At 46.1% G+C, this 20,080-nt stretch overlaps 1 protein-coding gene across 2 annotated transcripts in view; it reads left to right on the forward strand.

Annotated features, from left to right (window-relative positions):
* Window positions 1-20,080, forward strand: part of LOC135388196 (uncharacterized) — a 141,328-nt gene that overhangs the window by 47,517 nt on the left and 73,731 nt on the right. For both annotated transcript variants that reach the window (XM_064617586.1, XM_064617587.1), the window contains exons 62-69: window positions 1,465-1,573; window positions 7,357-7,452; window positions 7,503-7,568; window positions 8,805-8,915; window positions 9,090-9,219; window positions 9,277-9,315; window positions 11,956-12,087; window positions 12,146-12,390. In XM_064617586.1, coding sequence (XP_064473656.1) covers window positions 1,465-1,573; window positions 7,357-7,452; window positions 7,503-7,568; window positions 8,805-8,915; window positions 9,090-9,219; window positions 9,277-9,315; window positions 11,956-12,087; window positions 12,146-12,390 — 928 coding nt within the window. The remainder of the gene's footprint in view (window positions 1-1,464; window positions 1,574-7,356; window positions 7,453-7,502; window positions 7,569-8,804; window positions 8,916-9,089; window positions 9,220-9,276; window positions 9,316-11,955; window positions 12,088-12,145; window positions 12,391-20,080) is intronic.

A 20,080-nucleotide genomic window follows, 5' to 3' on the forward strand; every position in this document is an offset into this window, starting at 1 on the left:
TATAAGAATGTTATATTAAGGAAAAATATACGGCTATACATAGGCAACTCAGTGATAGTCCAATTCACCACAACACACTTCAATGAGCTATATGAAAAATGGCATACATGGCTTGTTATATGCTTGTTTTGTTTTTTACTGAAAACTGATGGAACAAGAGAGGTGTCACTTTAACAGGTACCAGAATGTCACATAAGAAAGCTTCTGTCAGAAGTGTCACGATCGATAGCTTTGCAGTTTCAGCAACTTGTGTAATTGTAAAAGAAATTCCTGAAAATGGCTTACCGGTATTTTCAGAGATCTTAGGAGTATATGTTGTAAATCTTGAGATTCTTTTCATCGCCCTGTGTTTAACCACCGTTGAATACGATTGCCACTTGCATCTCCATGTGGTAACCACCACTCAGGAATCCACTGTTTTGGAAAATTCGAAGAGCGTTTCACCTGACGTGCTGAACCTGCACAAAGTCCCGGATGGCAGGCGCGTTATCAATCCATGTCATGCGCTTCTGTAGTGTGCCTTACTTATGTCAATTCATCTGACGCGCTCTCTGATTGCCTATGTTATTTTTTAACTGATGTCAGGCTCTCCTTAGTGTGCCTGAATTAATCCACGCCTGGCTGTTAATCATGCCATGTGTTTATTATTTCGTCATGTCGTGCGTTCTTCTAGTGTTTCGTAAGTAATTTTATGGAAAACCTGCCCACTTCGTCGTCAAAATATAATTGTTGTTGTTATGTAATGGGCTCCTTTATAACGTTCCCCTGTCATTTCTGCAGTATTCGTAAACGTATTCGTAAACAAAGTAAACGTATGTTCAAGATACAAACACACCCTAGAATACACCCTGTATCACACCCTCACCGAGATTTTCCAGAAAAGGGTGTAATACACCATTCTTACACCCTCGAGAGCATATTTTTTTGGGTGCACAAAGGGTGTATTACTCCTGTGTACAGCCATTTTATACTCATTTTACACCTTTACGGGTGTGAAAAGATTTAGAGTGTATACTACTTACTTACATGCTCCAGTTTGATAGTTCATTTTAGTTTTAGTTCTTCAGTTCATTTGAGTTTGCTTCACTGAGGTTTATTTCATAAATTTATCTACATGATATGGTAAAGAACTGCAATAATTCGGGTCCTGCGGTACCCGAATTATTACCGTAAATTATTTTGGTTTCCGTTTCTATTTCAGGTATTCTAACTGTGCGACATCCGTTTCTGTTTCTGTTACCGTTCCCTGCTGTATTTCCGGTATAATACCGTTTCCGTTACCTTTCCCTGCTGGCAGGTGTACTGCTCAATGTCAACGGCTCTGCATACGATCGATCTTTTCGCGTAGCGCTGAATGGGCAGTCAGTTTTGAAACTGCAGTCATCTAGCTCATTGTAGTCAAGGAGAAGTGTATGAGCTCGTAAGGAGGCTGAAGTAGTAAGCACGATGATCTTGATTGCGCAGCTACATTGACGCTGTCATCTTCATTACCCACAACGACAGCATAGACACATCTTGTACGGTAAAGGTTTCGTCCAGCTACGAAGTAGACAACTTCACCATCTCCAGTGTGGTAAGCAAACACCACTTAAAGGGACTCGCATCCCGAAACGTGCGTATGATGCCGATATGATGAGGAGTAGTGCACGAACTCGAATTTACCGGCCTTACCCAGCCCCTGCCCGAAACCACGCAGTACTACCCGACCCTAGCCCGGCCCAGCTGCTGAAAACTCGACCCGACCCGGGCATTACCCGACGCAACGGACGCTTACACCCTAGTCCGACCCGGCTGCTGAAACCTCAGTCCAGCCAAAGCCCGACCCGCTTACGGTAATCATACGGTAGAGTTTGGTAATACAGAGTATCACACATAGCTGGAACGCTCAAGAGCAGCCTTTGATGCGGCTTGTGTCTGTAGCTTTGTACGTTAAGGTCGAGTCTCGAGCTCCTGTCCGCGGTGCACGCGGTGGCGAAGGAGTGATCCGCCTCAACAAGGCGACTCTTCTATTGTAGCGTTTTAGCAGAGAGACGGAGGAAGGACCCAGACACTCTTTTTTACAGAGGCTCGTCGCAGGGCAGAGAGACAGTGAAGTCTAGTTCTGAAGGTCTACGGAAGGCACTGCCGAAGACGACCCGTGCGCCGTGCATTTATTGGCGCGGCACTTCGTAAAGGCTGAAGACCACAGGGATGGTGCTGGTCGCTATACAGTTGCTTTGCTTTCAAAATGAATATTGAGCATTAAATAATGTGAAAGAATGGCTCACAAAAGCTCGATCCGACTCAGGTCCGAGAACCCTCGGACTGGATCTCAGCCCGCAGTCAAAATGACTTTGAGGCCCGATTTGGCCCGCTGGCTTGGGATTTCGTGCCAGCTCGATCCTTTGTGGTGCTCTACGGTAATGTTCGGCACTGCTGCACAGTGTACTTGGCCAAGTTCGTTTTCCGAAAACAGCTTGCATATTAAAAAAACGAGTGTTAAAGCGCCACTACGCACTAAATCTCGAGTCTTCAGAACCAAAGTTACTGAAACCTTCTCTCACTTTATATTCCCGCAAAATATTTTGACTCCGGTGACGCCAAAGCAAAAAAAAAAATATTTTTTTTCTTTAGAACTGTAACGGACGGACTGTAGAACTCCGACGGAGTGCCCGGCTGGCATGTCTGCGACGGGCAACGTTGTTGCCGTTCGCGTCTTGCGCGGGGGGGTCACTTTCTGCACTCCGTTTCGGAGCCCCACGTGACATATCATCCGACGGCTGCGACTTTCGAGAAAACACAAAGGAGGGAGAAGACATTTCTCCCATTTTCCTCTCTTTCGATTAGCCTCACATGACTTCTGCACCACGTGACCCACCCCGGTCGCCGGCGCCGTTACGAGGGGACGAGTGCCCTCTCCAGGGCATGGCATATCATTGCTATTTATGGGCTTATGATTACATCACTTGCTCCTGGCGTCATCGAAACTTGTGAAGGTTCAGCTGACCTTAAAAACTGACAGAAATGCTCAGCATTTGTAAACAGGATCGAAATTTTGCGTAGAGAATCCTTAAGGTACCTTCTTTTCATGGACTAAATAAAGTAAACGCTGTTTTCTGAGCCCTGAGTGGCACTTTAAAGATTCACACTCCCTCTGCAGCTAAGGAAGCCCCACCGATAGTACTGTCATGATGACGATAGCCAGGCACACCAATAGAAGCGCAGCGCAGGTGATTGTCTCCGAGATCGCTTGCTTGGCATTCGCGCCGCAATATAGTAAGTGAGATAAATATAGCCGGCTTTCACTTACCAGTGTGAGTTCTGGAACCACCATATTGCGTGGAACATGGTTCTCCTGACTGTATACAAGCATTGCCGGGAGGAATGCACCTCCACCCGATTGGACATTGTGTATGACGTCATGCTCAAACCTCATTGGAGAAAATCGCCGGCAGCGTCGTCTGCTGCATGGTCTGCAGTCTGTCTAGCTCCACGTTCCGCTTGTTCGTGTGAATTGTGTGTGAACCATGTTGTTTCAGGATTGTGTCGAAGTTTTCCATTGTAGGAACGGGGAAAAGGGTGCTCAAGTCGCAAAAGTCGTGCAGGATTGGGAGCCACTGCTTCGCTTCGATGTGTTTAACACGAGAGGAAGGACGCGCTCGTGCACGAGTGAAGTTGCGGAAACAGCACACAAGACATAGTGTTGACACACAGTTTTCAGCTGTCACCCAACGAAAATGCAAGGACTGCAGGTATGGTGTGCTGCAGTGACAGAGTGTATTTCATATTATAAAACAACATGTACATAGGTCTGGCCATTCAGCCGATGCCACCCTGTCCATCAACAATTAATTCCTGCGAATAACGATAATTTATTGTGAGACGGTGGAGAATAACGTGCGTTTATTCCTGTACCTTTTTTTGGAGCGCACACTGTTCTCCTGTTGTAAACTGTTGTAAACTGTTTAGTCGCATGCGTATATACACATGTGATGTAAACTTCATATCAAAGAAATAGTAAGGTGTGGGAGGCTGAAGGATACTTATATAATAGAGTTTTACACTTTTGATTGAAAGCAACCTGCTGGACAAAGACCAGTGGTGGCTGGACAAAATTACCAACGATGCCCAAACCTGTCAGCAGCGTCCCAATTCACCCCGAATTGTGAGTTCAAAGATAGCACTCAATCCTCACCCCCGCCCCCCCTACAAATGCAGGAAAATTGTAAATTTCCTGAGGAAAGCTTGAACACCAAAGCATTCAAAAAGGGTACAGGAATAAACACACGTCATTCTCCATCGTCTCAGAATAAATTCTCGTTATTCGCACGAATATAATTGTTGATGGACAGGGTGGCATCGGGTATAACCTGAATGGTCAGACCATTTTATAATATGAAATACAATCTGTCACTGCAGCACACCAAACCTGCAAACCTTGCATTTTCGTTGGGTGACAGCTAAAAACAGTGTGGGTCAACACTATGTCTTGTGTGCTGTCCCTGCACCGTCACTCGTGCACCAGCGCTTCCTTCCTCTTGTGTTACACCCATCGAAGCGAAGCAGTGACTCCCTATATCCTGCATGACTTTTGCGACTTGAGCATCCTTTTCCCCTTTCCTACGCTCGAAAAATTCGACACAATCCTGAAACCACGTGGTTCACACACCAATCACACGAACAAGCGGGACGTGGAGCTAGACAGACAGCGGATCATGCAGCAGACGACGTGGCTGGCGGTTTTCTCCAATGAGGTTGACGTCATACACAATGTCCAATTGGGTGGAGGTGCAATCGCTTGTGACTGTATGAACACGACCGACACTAAGCAGAAACAACGACCACAGGCTCTCCGCGACCAGCCAGACTTCGTTCCTCCCTCCCGCAGGGCCATCGCCAAGGGCTCTCTGGCCGTTCCCTGATCGGCCTTGACCATGGCAAAGGGTGCCCGCTGATTAACCTTGTCCGACTGACGTTTTCTCCGAAATCTAGTGAGAGCATTCAAGCATGCTCTCAACGTCCGTCGTCTGTCCTTGACATGGACCTCATTAAGTTGCACAGGAACAACTCCACTTGTTCGCGACAGATTTTCGGAATTATTGTTGGCAATGGGACGAGAAGTAAAACGGCATCGCTGTTGCAGTATGAACCGCGACGGACGCGATAGTCCCTTGTCCCTTTAACAAAGTTGTCTTGCTGCATTATGACGAAAAAGTGCCACACGATGTCACGACCAATAATGTGACAGCCTTGTTGTGTTGTACTACCTGACAGCTAGACCATGCACATGTCGCCACCAACCCTGTAATGTGTTAACCTGTCAGTGATCCAACTAGGTTTGAGGAGTTGACAATGACATGCATGTTCGGTGGCAACGTGGTTTCAATTATCGTTGGAGAGTGCCCGTGTAACAACAGAGTCGATAGTTCCGACTCTTTGCACAATCCCTGGAGGACATTACGGCGTGTTCAGTTAAAGGTAACGCTATGCAACTGCGGCTTGCCAAGAACATTCTTTCAGAAGCGGTAAGCGCGAAAACATGTATTCACCATCGAGAATGCTGACTTCCACCACATATTCCAGTGGCCGTGTCAGAGGAAGCATGACATGGCGATTGTTACCTAACCATGGTGATTGTGTGTGGTAGTTGGTATCTGGTAGTCATGATGATGTCCGAGCGCCAAAGACAGCACAACACATCTGCTTGATGTATTGCAGATGCGTTGTGCTGTCTGTCGTCCTGTCTTTGACTGATTGAACTTCATCATGACTAACCTAATCTAACCTAGCTAAACCGTATACAAAGGGATCCCAGTAAACCAATTATGTCCCGAGGATATCCTGGGGAGAACTCAATTTGACATTTGGATATCCCAGGGATGTTCGTGAACGTCCCGTTTACGTCCGTGAAACATCCTTGGGAACAGACTTTCTTTCTCATTTTGTAGTCCGGGGGACGTCCTATGACCGTCTCCGTTGGATATCTGGATGCGAATGAGATGTTTACCGTTTCATATCAAATTAGCTTCTTGCTGTGCACTACGCATTATTATTATATTATTATTCAGCTTTTGTTATCTGTCCACGTTTTGGAAACAGTTTTGGATAAATAATCGACATCCTTTATTTGAGAACTGTATGCAACCGCTGTATACAACACTTATCGGCATCGCCACGTGACGTGCATATCCCATTGTGGGTAGGGGAGACCGCTTGCACTCGCACATACACACGTATGTGATATCGAGTAAGAGCAGTACATACGGAGGTAGTGGAATTCTACCGCATTGGGGTAAAGTATCGCCCCCGGCGATGAAACTCCCCAACCCTCATCCTGAAATAGAGTTGTTGTTACCTACGGAGGCCTGTGGTGGCCTCTTTTGACCTACTAGATGATGCATATACTGAAATGAGAGTTGGAGTACGTTCAGTAAGTGTACAGCGGGGTGAACTACGCACGTAACAGTGAAGACGTCTTGGTAGTTAATCAGTTCGTGTGCCAACAACGCCGAAGCATAACCGTTGATACTTTTCGCGTCCCTTTCTCACAAATATTGTGTTTTTAATTCAAACTATCTTCCGTGATGTGATTACTCTGCAAACAATGGTCTAAGACCAAAATGTTTCTCGCATTGCTTACGTCACTCCAGTAAGCATCACGTGTCCCAGATACGTGCGCAAAATACCACGCGCTGGGGCGATTCCTTTTACATCCTGCAGATGTCCCTGGGAGATACAATGTCCGACGACTTTGAGCGTCACATTGTGGACTTCCAAATACTGTTTGGTGGACCTCCTGGACATATTGGCGTGCGCGAGTTTTCTGGGACGTCCCTAGGAATTTCTTGTTTACTGGGCGAGTTGCCTCAGGACGAGAGGCGCCAATATTTCGAACAGGGACTGTTCTTCTTCTGGGCGACGATATTTCGAACAGAGACTGTTCTTACATACATACATGTTCATACATGTTCTTCTGGGCCCAAAAGAAGAACAGTCTCTGTTCGAAAAATCGGCGGCTCTCGTTCTGAGGCAACTCCCTTCGTACTGCCCTACCGGTTCGCTCGGATTTCTACCCGTCTAAATCGCACACATGTTTTCAAACTGCAACATCACCGCGATGAAAAATTGATAGGCGACATCATAGATACGTTTCATCGCGGTTATTTTGCGTACCTGTCTGGCATGGGAAACGCCCGATCCACATACCGCTTTGCCGGCATGCAGCTCTCACTCGGCAAGAACGCACTTCCGAGCAACGAGCCAGGTGCGAGATGCTGAGTTATAAAACTCGCCGTTACTCTATGGTGTGACGAAGTCACCGAGTATGATAGGCACCGAGTAAATGGCGTTTCTTACTTGCAATGCATTATATTCCAGACAGAGGCAGCACTCCTCATGGAGCATCTATCAAAATCCAATAGGAGCATTCCTCTTCTTTGTTTCACGGTTAGCTTGGCTGCGTTGATGTTCAACGTAAGTTCAAATCGCTTCCCTCTTCCCAAATAAACCGCAAGTTTTTGCAGGGCACCCGATCTGATGCTTACGTGGGCGATGACTGTCGGGTGATGTCGCACGTGGCGTACGAAACTGTCAGTATATTCTGTCTCACATTGTATGGGATTAGTATAATTCCGTAGGACGAACTTGATAGCGTATGCTCTTACCATCGTTGTTCTTAGACAGTATCCATCATTCGCTCTGGGTACCTTCTGACAGGTCATGCTTCCATGCACAGCTAATGGCAAAACAGCAACAATGGAACGGTTAGAAGCATCAGTTAAGTTTAATTTGAGAAGCTTCCGTACGCCCTCCGTCCGAAAGCTTCTCAAATTGATCTAGAGCCGTGTCTCCTTAATATAGACCCCGTTAATATGGATGGACAATCTTTGTGCGGACCAACATTTTTGAAATACATTTTCGTCTCGTTAATATGAAAGCTCTCTTTTTAGACAATGGACGGTCCACCAATGTACAACGACATGTAGTCCATGTATTTTGGTCTCCTTGTTATGCACGGTATCAGCACGGAGGACAGCCCTCTTCCCACATTCCACAGCAGAACAGACGTTCCGTTGCATAGAGAACTATGCCCTTTCCTTCACTGCTGTCCACAGTAACTACAAGAGGAAAAGGGGTTTTGAGAACAGAGGCGGTGTACAGTTGTCAAGTTAAGTTGTCGGGCCCTGGTGTCGACGACTTGAGCAACGCCAAACCCCAACGGTCACATCTGGTACGGCTCAAACGGGACTACAATGTGCTCTGCAATTCTTTCAGAACAATGGTGACGAGTAGCAGCCTCTACGTGTTGCTGATGGCTTGCTAAGCTTAAATCGATTTGCAACCAAATCTGCAAGCGGGCAGTAATTCGGGAATTTTTTCAAGAGACCATCATCATCGTTTTTGTTACCTCAGTGTTATGTACGATTTGCTTTATGGACGATTTTGGTAGGGGACGTAAGTGTCCGTATTAACGAGCACGACTGTATATTGATGCTTCTAACCATTCCATATATTTTCAGCAGCGGTTAACAAAGGCTGCTATTCAGCAGTAAGCCCTCTTCCATCAGTCACCACCATCACCACAGATAAAATTATTTGGTGTCTTAGATACGCTTGCGCCCTTCGATTGTCTATCCACTCCAGTGCTAGAACGCAGTCCTCTTTCACTCATGGAGTCGTCTAACTGGTTTCTCTGCGCAATATGAAATACCATGTCGTGGTATCCTCAGAGCATTGTGTCTCAGGAAAGTGACGTGAGAGATGCAAGGACGCATTGAAGGCCGGAAACAAAATCACGTCATGCAAAATTTGCCTTTCATGAACAGACTTGTCCGCTGAGTCTCGAAGAATCCACAGCCAGCGATACAGTGGCTGCTTACATGATAGGGCAGAGGTACATGTTCACCTATGAGAATGAAGACACGGTCGCCATGAAGGTGAGTGCGTACTGGTGTAAGCTCGAAATTCAGTAAAAAACACTGGAATATATGAATCGTCCTTTCTTCCAAGAATTAGTAATGTGTCGTGTATACTTCTCGCCAATAGTTTTATCGAAAGGTTCCGGCGGCTAGGCGACGTAATAGATTACCTATCTTCTGCATCTTCTGCAGGCGATCGGAATGAGCGGCTTTCTGCCAAAAGTGTGCATTGCGACGTACAGCACAGAGCTCGAAGACTTGAATGGAAATTGCTTTGCACGCCCTCCCGCATCACGACTGCGAGCCATAAAGTACAGCCTAAGTAAGACGTCCTGGGCCTATATCTTTGTTTGTGCGGTTGACATATTCTCTCTTCCAGCAATACCGGAGCATACAGCTTTCAGATACCGCATAAAGAGTAAGTGACAACCTAGCAATGTTTGGCCAGCGACGTAGCGGCAGCTGTTCAGTTCAGGGTTCAGCAACCACAAACTTATATCTTCCATAGCGCATTTGGGAAAGGGAAAATGGGGAAGATTCTCCTCGCCATACAAAATACTATATACTGTATAAGTAGTAATTTTCGCGAGGACCTATTTTTCGCGAAATTCGCGAACGCCCTTTTTTCGCGAATTTAAAGTCCCGCGAAATATTCGAACCAATGGCAGAAAAATACGTGAAAGGCACCCAGGACGCTGAGGCAACTTATGTATACGGAGTTTCTTACGCTGTTACACTGCATTGCCTCGCAAAGTGTTCAGTTCGCCGCTGCAACTGGAGACTGTAGTCCTGCCTTCGCGTACGAATCCCCCGCGGATGTAAGCCTCCCGTGATTCCGGTTCCTTGTAAGCCTGGATCGTTCAGAAAGCGCGTATGCACTCTGTCACGCGTATAGACCTTTGGAAAAGTTGTCGCATCACTACCAAGTGCCAATCGCACCTGCTCGAGGAATGACGGGAGACAGGGCAATTGGGCAATGGCACAGATACGAGCCGAGTAGGACCCCCTAATCGCATCCCTTGCAGTCAGAAGTGCTCAAAAGGAAGACAAATTGAACGAGTTACCCAGTTGGGATACCTCTTATTAGCTTCTTCCAAGAAGTTCAAGGTGGATGGCCCCTAAGATGCAGGGTGGACGCAGCGCGGTACCGCGAATTTAAGGTTCCGCGAATAATTGCCTGATCCTGGCTTCTCACAAATTCGCGAATTATTGAGCCCGCGAATTTAAGCACTTATACAGTATACAGGGTGTCCCAGAAAACGTGTCAGTGAATAATAATAAAAAACTACGCCACCTAGAATCATGCGGCCAAGAACATTTGTTCTTATTAGGTTTTTGCCACGTCCTAATGTGAATGTCATGTACTCCAAGTTTAATTATGTAAATATTTGCGAACTGAACTCAGAAATTTGCCAAGTAAAGGTCACTTTTTACCCCACCAATATAAAGAGCGTGCCGAATTCACTCAAATTCATGATAATTCAGTGATATTCACGAGCTATCCCATCGGAAAAAATAGCCGAAGGATGCTTTTCGGAGCACCGGACCATAGCGCGCGATGGAGGAAGGATGGATGATGGAGGATGAAGGAGGTTCCGAAGCCAGCCCACATAGTGATAGTAGAAAAAGTAACAGTTCCTAAAATTGGGAGAGGGAAAGCATTGTCCCAGCGAAAGTCGGACGTGATAAGCCGTGCCTGTTTTATCTCTTTCTGCGATATTGGGGAGGGCTGGGTTTCGAACCTCCTTTCATCGGACTGGTAAAGATTGCGCTGAAAAATTCATCGTGCGCTATTCTGTGCGACATCCGTAGAGCATGATGTTCGGCTATTTTTTCCGATGGGACAGCTCCTGAATGTCCCTGTCAATCATCATTAATTTGACTTAATTAGACACGCTCTTCACATTGGTGGGGTAAAAAAGTGACCTTTACTAGGAAAATTTCCGACTTAAGCTTGCAAAATTTTACATAATTAAACTTACGTTACACGACATTCACATGAGGAGGTGACAAAAACCCAGTAAGAACAAATGCCATTGACCGCGTGACTCTATGTGGCGTAGTTTTTTTATTATAATTCAATGACACGTTTTCTGGGACACCCTGTATATACTGTAGTGTGTACATTGCCTTCAGAAACCGTGTGCTGAAACATATGCTTGTGTAGTGCTCTGGTGACAAAAAAGGAAAGCGAACTGCTCGCGACATCCTTGTCTGAAATCCAGCAACTGGCCCAGCTGTCCCCTACCGGTGGTGTGGCATGCAAGAGGTCCAGCGCATTGTCACATCACAGGGGAGGCACTGCTTCGCCAACACCACTGTTCGAGAGGGATCATTTGCGATACTTCGTCTGCTAGCATTCATGCTAGCATTTGACAGCTAAGCCTAAAGCTGGTGCCGTTGTCTAAAACAGGGCCTCCCATCGGAGGCGATTATGGTGCAGCTCCTTCGTGCGCAACAGCACCGATGGGGGGACTGCTGGGTCACGGGCCGGAGAGTTCAGAGAAGTATATCGAAAGCAGTACATGAGTTGAGGCGCAACATCCATTGAGACCTTCATGTGCAAGCCGTGTGGATGACACTAGAAATTTGCGCTAGGAGTGCACAACTAGCGTGAGTGAGGTCATGTGGATTTCGATATAGGCAGATTCAGGATAGGTATCATGTCAGCCCATGTGGAAATCACTGATGTGATGGGTGCAAGATCCAGACGAGGCATGAGTGAATTGGTGTGATAACATGATGACTTCAATACATGAAGGTGAGGCCATTGTATCTGAGATTGTGCCCGTGATGAAAGCACACATGCAATGCCATCTTTTCCTATATACCAACAGGGGGATCTATAGGGCTCTTGCGCTACATACGTTTCCTGACCTGACCTGTAGATTATGGATCAACCAGAACGTTTTCTTTTGAATAAAAATGTTATGTTTCTTTGTTTGTATGTATGTATTTTTCGTTTGTAATGTTCAGTTTCTCAAACCACCATTATGCAAAACATTATGTAAATGATGTTTATAGAATGCATAAAGCTGAACTCCACAATTTCCTACAGACCCACTGATATGCACTGTTGGAAAGTCGCCCAAGATTCCCGTACCGTTTCCAGCAGACTACTGCGACATCTTAATTTACACAGAAGTGATGTACGACCAGGCACATCAAGTCGTAAGACCCACGCATAATCGTAAGTGCTTGGCGTTATGTGTTGATCATTCGCTTTCATGACCTCGCGTTCGATGCAGTGAGTCAGTTCAACGAGTTCTTTGAATTCTACGATGATTCTTACTACGAGTTCAATCGCCCCAAGCTCGCTATTGCCCTTGACCCGAAGTCTCTGGAGGGTAGAGAATATCAGAGCAAGCAAGGCCTGGAAGACATCGCTAATGTCATTTCTTCGTGGCTTGCCTTGACCAGAACGGATGGATTGGCCATTATTAATGATGTGATATCAGAGCAAACGCTTCTACATCACACTACCTTCATGGAGGTAAGCCTGATGTGCAACTTAGTGGACCAAGCTGCAGGGCATAGAAATCATGAGGAGTTGGGCAAGAAGAAACGCTTGGAGTAATAAGGGAGAGCAAAGGAGTTGCACGCAGACTTTTTCAGTAACTTATTTAAGTTACCTTAAATACTTTTGTGAGTAACTTTGCCTGCACATTGTCTCAAAGGTCAGTATTTAGTAATCTAGCATAAACACTTTTTTAGTAACTTGTACTCACTTTCCAACTTACTTTGAAGATCCTTCTCTGTGCGTGAAACTGAGGTCGAGCAAGACATTCTCCTTGCCTCGGCAATGCGCTTTGTCCTGTGTGTATGATTTTGCGTCTGAGATATTTGGGACATCTCAATTGGGAAGGTGCAGCGTGCATCGCCCTGGGTTTGTGAGCATGCATGAGATGATGTGTTCTCCTGAAGGGTATGCGGGCAAACAATTGAAACCCTATCGGGTAAGATAGAGGATCCGTGCCGAAAACCGCAGCGATACAGGGCACGTACAATATTAACTATTTATGAGGTTAAAGCAACCATGTAGAAGAAAAATAATGGTAAATTCTGACGCTTCGCATTCGTAGAGCATGCGTTCGCATGTACAGGAGCACCTCTTCAGTACTAGGGGTAATGTGTTTAAACTTGGGCAGGCTATATGAGAGTAATTTTGAAAAGCAGTGGTTTCTGGGAGCCGAAACCAGCCAGAGGTGTAGCTCGATTCTTTTAATTTCACTGGAAAAAATTGTGTGCATTGTGTGCATAATTGTGTGGGGGGCCTCGAAGTTGGCCCAAACATGAAAAAGTGTTGTACGTTCCGCGTGCGCTTCTTACTCATACAGGTGTCATTTTTGCACTTTCTTCGTATGTGTTAGAGGGAAATGTCCGTCCAGCTTCTCAAAGAGAATATAGAACGAAAACAAATCCGATGACTGCGTAAGAGCTCAGGAATGAAACGCGTTTGGGCCAGGTTAGTAGTAAGCATTGACCACTAGATGCCCACAACACACAGGTGGTCTGGGCACCATTAAACTAGCCATTAGAGCTAATTAGGACCTCCACACTATTCAGCATCCTCCAGAGAGGCACCACACTAATTGGAGCATCTAACTCGTGTACAGATCACTCGTGGGCAACTGTTCGTGTTGTGGGCAACTAGTGGTCATAAAAAGCAAAAAAAAAAAACGATGGAAATAGAGTGGAGAGAAACAATTAATTTGAAAATCAACGACGCCACATCAAAGAAATCGCTCCCGAGCAACAAGCGACCACCATATTGCTTGTTGACGGCTGGTAGTTGCAGAAGTTGACGACAGGCGGCTACCGAGATGCAATGCATCACACCAGATGCCTCTGTGTGCGAGCCATTATGTCATGTCATGAGTCATGGCTCTATGTGAGAAAGACAGAGCACAACAAAATACTAGCGGCAGGTAAAAATTGCAACACTGCCAAGCAAGACCAGTCATGCGGAAAAGGCCTAACCGCTACGACAAATGCTAAACATGCGACAGCACGGAGAAAAGGCCTAACCGGACAACAGCTAACACACAATGACAACCACAAAGTCCTAGGCGCACGCCGCTAATGATGCGACAACACGGAAAAAAGGCTTAGGATGTACAACACTACGAAACTCAACGGGCAGGTAAGGCTTCAAACGTTGCGGATTGTTGTGAATCTTTTTGTATGCGAGCAGACGTAAGAGAAGTTTGTGCTTCTTCAAACGTGCTAACGTACCTGGAGCCAACATAATCTTTTCGTTAAATATATTGAGACAAATTTCGAAGAGATGTTTTATGCCGGACGAGGAAGAATGTCTCAAGACGGCGCGGAGGGGATAGAGTGGAGTGAGGTGAGAACGGATTCATTTCGGGCCGTAGATACATTAACGTTCTCCCGGAAAGATATTGCTAAGCAACCTGTGATCCTCGTGCGTATAGTTGTGAAGATCCAGGAGTAAATAAGCATGGGGCGACAACATCGCTTGTTTATATGTGTCCAGAAAATACTCCAATCTTTCTGTCAAATAGCTGTTGCCCAAAATGTTCCATCTGGTGAACGCTGCCCACGGTGCGCCACAAGACGACGTAACTGGCATTCTAAGATATAGTTCTAAAATGGCTACTGTTGAAAAAGATGTTTTGAGCAAGTAAGAAGGTACACACGTTGGCATGGTGGGAACACCGAATGAAAAGATCTGTAACCTCCTTCAACGAATTGGCGTCAGTCATGTGATCGTCGACGACGATGAGCATAGCGCGTGACGTGTCCCACTCTCGTGGTGGCTCCTTGGAAAATTTTACAGAGTCCCTAAATTTGTCCTCTATGATCGACGAAGCATATTTCTGGAGGTAGAACTTTTGTGTCGGTAGCATGTCCACAATGGCGTTCAGGTTCCTCAGCATGTTCGCTACAAACGTGAATTTACCGCACACGAAGGGACCACTTAGAATACAACAAAAAGGATGTCGGAAGCGAAAAGGTTCGGGGGAAGACATGGTATGTGTGTACATGGTGCACAAAGAAAAAGCAGACACTGAGTCTCATAGAGAAATGCATCTCTTTGATTTAGACGTCGTCCTCTAGATCCGAACTGCGTTCCCAATACAGTTTATTCGGGCTAAAGTTGGACTTGTTTTTTGTAAGTCCGTCCGCCGCTAAGATGCCGTCAAACGTCTTCATCTTGTCCTGGCACATTGCTTAACGTGCTTGCAACCACTCCAGGCAGTGAACTTGAAAGGCTTCGTCGACGATATTGCGAATAAATTCGCGAAGTTCTTCGTTTTTTGTCTTTCCCTGGTGACGACGACAAACGTAGGAAACTACAGGGTGTCGAACCTAAACGTTTTTCGTTCTGGTTTTTGTTCGGATCTATCACAAACGGTCCGGTACCAGTTCTGCTCCGTAACAAAACAATAACGGTTCATACCGGTATTAACAGGTTCTGCTTCTGGTGTGCATATTCATTCCCAGAAAAAAAAATCAATGTTGCAAAATGTAAACCGATTTATTCCACATACATGGTATTCAATATTAATAGGCAGCTGAGAAATTGGTAGCTCCTGGTTCCTGTAGGTGACTGTCTGTTCAAATAGGCTTTCTCCTTTCTTGAAGCACATGATACAGACGGACTTGTTTGTCGTGATGTCTACGTAAAGTACTTTCTTGCTGGATTGGTGCAATCGTGTCCCATCCAAATGTCAGTTGCTGCTTCTTGGCCAGCAAGCACCACCGCACGAGTACGACTCAAATCGACACTCACAAACGCGCTCGACGGCTCCGTGTTCTTCTCTTCGTGTCTTGTCCACAAAAGAGACGCCACTTCCCACGCGCTTGCCCTCGCGGATACGTAAATGTATTCAACTTCGCTGCTCTCAAACAAGGGACGCGTTGCGCGACATTACCTGTAGAGAAGCCATTACGCAGCCTCCTTGGGTCACTGCTTAGTTGAGTGTGTTTCCTCTTAAAGCCCCGGGTCAGATTTTTCTCTTCAGGAGGCAAGGAAGATTTTACTGGCTTCATAGATGGGAGAGCATGATCAGTGACGAAGCGAAAAGAGCAAGAAATGAGCGCACTGTCTCGGCCCGCCTTTGGTAGCACATCCACGCTTACCATAGTGTGTTAAGCTATCACGAAATGATAAAGCAGGATCTTCTGCTCGTTCTGAAAGATAAAAATGTGCCAACGACGTGCTCGAACGACTGAGAGCATTTCAATGCAGGAAAGCTCCTTTTGCAGTATGTATTCGCCGCGAAGACATGCTGTGCTATCTGAGATTTTCCCTCCATCGGTTCCCAAACAGGGAATGTTGCAAATGGCAAAGATGCATCAGAGAGAGTTCACTCTGTCTTCCGCCTGGCAGATGCACTGCACCACCCTTTCGGAACGCAACATATAAATATGTTAATGTTTACTCGTTTGCACTCTGTAGCTCATGTTGCGACATTCACGCATTATTTAGGTCGCACTATTAGGTTGCCTTATCAATACATTTATTTTCTTGCTCATCTGTCTCCTCAATATTGTCGCTCTTTCTCATTCATTTTATTTGTCAAGCATTTTCCACTCTCTACTGGTACCGGTACGAAGAATACAACATCCCATCCGAAATAAGGATTGGGAGATCCTCGCAGTGGGCACATGCTGGAAAAGAACCTTTCCTGAATTGAAATGCGTTCAATCGTTTCAACACGGCGCTGACACATTTTTATCTTTACAGACGAGGAGAAGACTGCTCTATCATTCTGCGATAGATGAACAGACTATGATAAGTGCGGACGTGCAGCCAAAGGCAGGCCGAGACAGCACGCTCATTTTCTTGTTATTTTGGTTGCATCACTGATCATCCTCTCCTATTTCGAAGCCAATCAAATCTTCCTTACCTCCTGAAGAGAACATTTGACCTGGGGCTTTAAGGGGAACTTAACCAGAGAGAAGAGTTTGGGTGAGTGAAATTAAAACGAACACTATGGCACATTGGTAGAGAGTCACAACCGGTCACATGTACCTCTGAGTCTATGTGCGTGAACGATAAAACGTTACAAAGGGAGCCTTAAGGGTCATAGTAGACCGACATACATTTCACCGTAATCATAACCCTCATAAAGTATCCATGACATGACTTCAGAAACCCTGCGACGTCAGTTTCATTCACCTATTCGTAGTCCAAACTGGTGAAGTTTTTTCTTGGACCGAAAACCGTTTTGGTCCAAATTTCTCGGTTTCCTTCCCGAGCGAAAAAAAGGTATACGGTTTCGATTCCGTTCCGGTTGGCACCAAAGTAGCGTTTTTTTGGGGGGGGTTTCGGTTCTGGTTTTTGGTTCGCTCAGACACCCTGGGAGAATAAACCACACGATGTTTTTCACGTATTGGTCAGAATGGCGACGCGAGCGCAGTGCGCGCTGCTTTTATAGACCGTTTCCAAATAAACACGCGCAAAGAAATGAGAGCAAAACGGAAACGAAGAAGCAATCCATCACCGTTAGGAGCGGGCGCACAGAGGAAGGAGAGAGTGAAACAAACTGCGAGCGGTCCCACATCTCCCCGAAGTCAGTTTCAAAATCTTCCTTATCCACTATAGTGTCTTCACACGGCAAGCAGTATAAATGTGCCTGTACAGGAGGTGGTGTCCCTTTATATGAGCCCCGACCGGTGATGATGGTATGCTCCTGGCGCGTGCGTGTTCATTGTCGTCGTTGTCGATGGTCCGTCACATCACTCCCCCACTAATACGCGGAGCGGCGATAAATCAAAGAAACCCACGAGTTCACTGGAGGAGAACAGCGAGGGCGACCGTGGATGTCGTGCACGGTTAAGCAGGTGCATGGTACGGCATATGTTGGCATACAGTTACAGGTGGTGACGAACAGGAACAACGATCAGTCAGCCAGAGACGAGCGGGAAAGACAGGCGCTGTCGGCGTCGCGCTCCTGGGGTGCCGCGACCGGCACGGGAGCCGAAGCTCTGAGAGCCCCAGGTTAGGTGAGTGAGACCACGCTGTGCGAGCCGTAGTGAGTTGCCAAAGCGCCGGCTGAAACGTGCCGTGGCGTCGGCTGCCGCCACTACCGCGACCGGCAGATGAGCTCGAGTGCCACTGCCGGCAGTGAAACAGTGCCGGGGTGCGGCAGGAATGAAGGCGGATGCAGCTGTGAAGCGCGTGTGTAACGGACGGATGTCTTCGCAATATGGCGCCTGCAGTACAGTTGTGGTCTTGCTGAACAGAGGAAGCCTTTGGAAATGTGACCAGGTCGTGGCGTATGAATGAGCCAGTTTGAAGGAGTCGAGTCGCAGTTGAATGGTCGCGTCGTTGCGTGAACGCAGGGCGTCGTTGGGTTGGGAGGCTTCCAGGATGGGATGCTCAGCACCATGCCGGTGAAGCTGTTGAAAAATTTTGGATGGTTGAAGAGGCCGAATTACGATGAACATGGGGTTCATTGTTTGAGTCACCAAATGTTGAGGAACAACACTTCCTCTACATGCCTGTCCTCGTACGCTCGCCCATGTTTCTCGGAAATAACCATCCCCGTATTCAAGATGACTATGAAAGAAACGTTAGACCTGACGTGAATAACGCAGTACATGTATCATAGCTTGGTACACAACAGAAATGCCGGAAATAGTTCATCCGGTATCGAAAGTGATAGCGCCCATGACTGACAAAATTTTTCTCGTGTAGATGTACCTCAAAATTTTGCGCACAAAGCGAAAAGATCATACAGCACAGCTACTAAGTAAGCTTTATATACGTGCAAGAGTAGTGAACAGCTAAAGGGATCTATTCCTAATACTGAGATGAGTTCTCACACACATGGAAAAAAATTAAAGGAACGATGCCACATATCAGGAACTTACTGGCTAAAGCATTCTCCATTTCTGTTCGGTGCAGGCAGTACTTGGTCACTGTTCACGTCGTGATTACTCTATGTCAACGACTCGACTGACGGATGACGGATGCCACACGGCCAAAAATCAACCATAGGGTACCATAGGACCTGAATGGACTCCTATCTCCATGTCATTCCTTATCTCTCACTTATCAGCACCGCGAGCTGGCTAGTTCCGTTAGAGCGCAAGATAGCCAGCTTGATGAGCGCTCACTGCACAACCGAATGCACAGCTCGAAGGAGGCAAACACGTGTTTGCAACCGTTATTTGCTCTTCAATAATCCGACTGCCTAGTGTTTTTCTTTCCACCGAGTGCTTTGTCAGTCACCTGCTCACTTTTCATTCGGTACAGTACATCATTGGTCATTATGTCGCAGCGCGCATACACGTTTGCAAAGTTACCTTCCTATAAATATACCACTGTGATTTTTTTGCTACATTTTGCAAGGAAGTCTGTGCATCGCATGACACCTTGATCACTTTCATCACTTGCCACTTTCATCTTTCATCGTTAATTTCCTGCAACTTGAGGCCTTGTATGTGATTGTCCCTTCTATGTTGTTCCAGCCTCAGAACATCAGTTCTCCCTTGATCACGGTTGTATCCCAACCTCCTCACACCAATTTTTTAATAAAAAATGTGCATTTTGAATTTTCACAGCTTTCCGATTTTTTACTGTTGCTTACAGTGAACTGGCGGGGTTGGATTTTTTGTGCTTAAACAAAAACACGGGGGCTATATGACAAAAAAAATTCAAGAGGAAATTCCAGAATTTTATATTGTAAAAAAATAACTTGCACAAAATTTGCAAACGTGCACGCCACAAGCGTGGAGCCCGTCGAGTGCCATGGTGAAAATTGCTTACCTACGTTAAACGAACTCTCCTCTATCAAATAAGACGTTTTTTAACATGCTCCATGCCTTACGTGGGCCGTAATGTCTGCTTAAAACGACATTGGTTTTCGCCAAGCTCTGCATCTTTGATGGGTTCTGCACCCCAAAAATTTCAATCCAGTTAGAAAAGACTGGAAGTCTAGTTGTACCGCAAGTGTATACGGTAGGTCAAATATAGACGGGAAGTGCACAACGGGAAGTGGGGTTTAAACTAGAAGTGGATACCCGGTAGTCAAGTATGGACTGGAAAAGGCGCTTCATGCTAATGCATTTCTCTCTCATTTATTTCCACAATATTTTTTCTTTCTTCTGTGGAACCTGAACCACGAAAATCTGTTCTGTGAAATGTGGTGTAAAATTATATCTCAAGGTGCACAACCTGTAAACAACCCATGTGTATATTGCTG

The sequence above is a fragment of the Ornithodoros turicata genome, chromosome 3, assembly GCF_037126465.1.
Source record: "Ornithodoros turicata isolate Travis chromosome 3, ASM3712646v1, whole genome shotgun sequence".
Taxonomy (NCBI): domain Eukaryota; kingdom Metazoa; phylum Arthropoda; class Arachnida; order Ixodida; family Argasidae; genus Ornithodoros; species Ornithodoros turicata.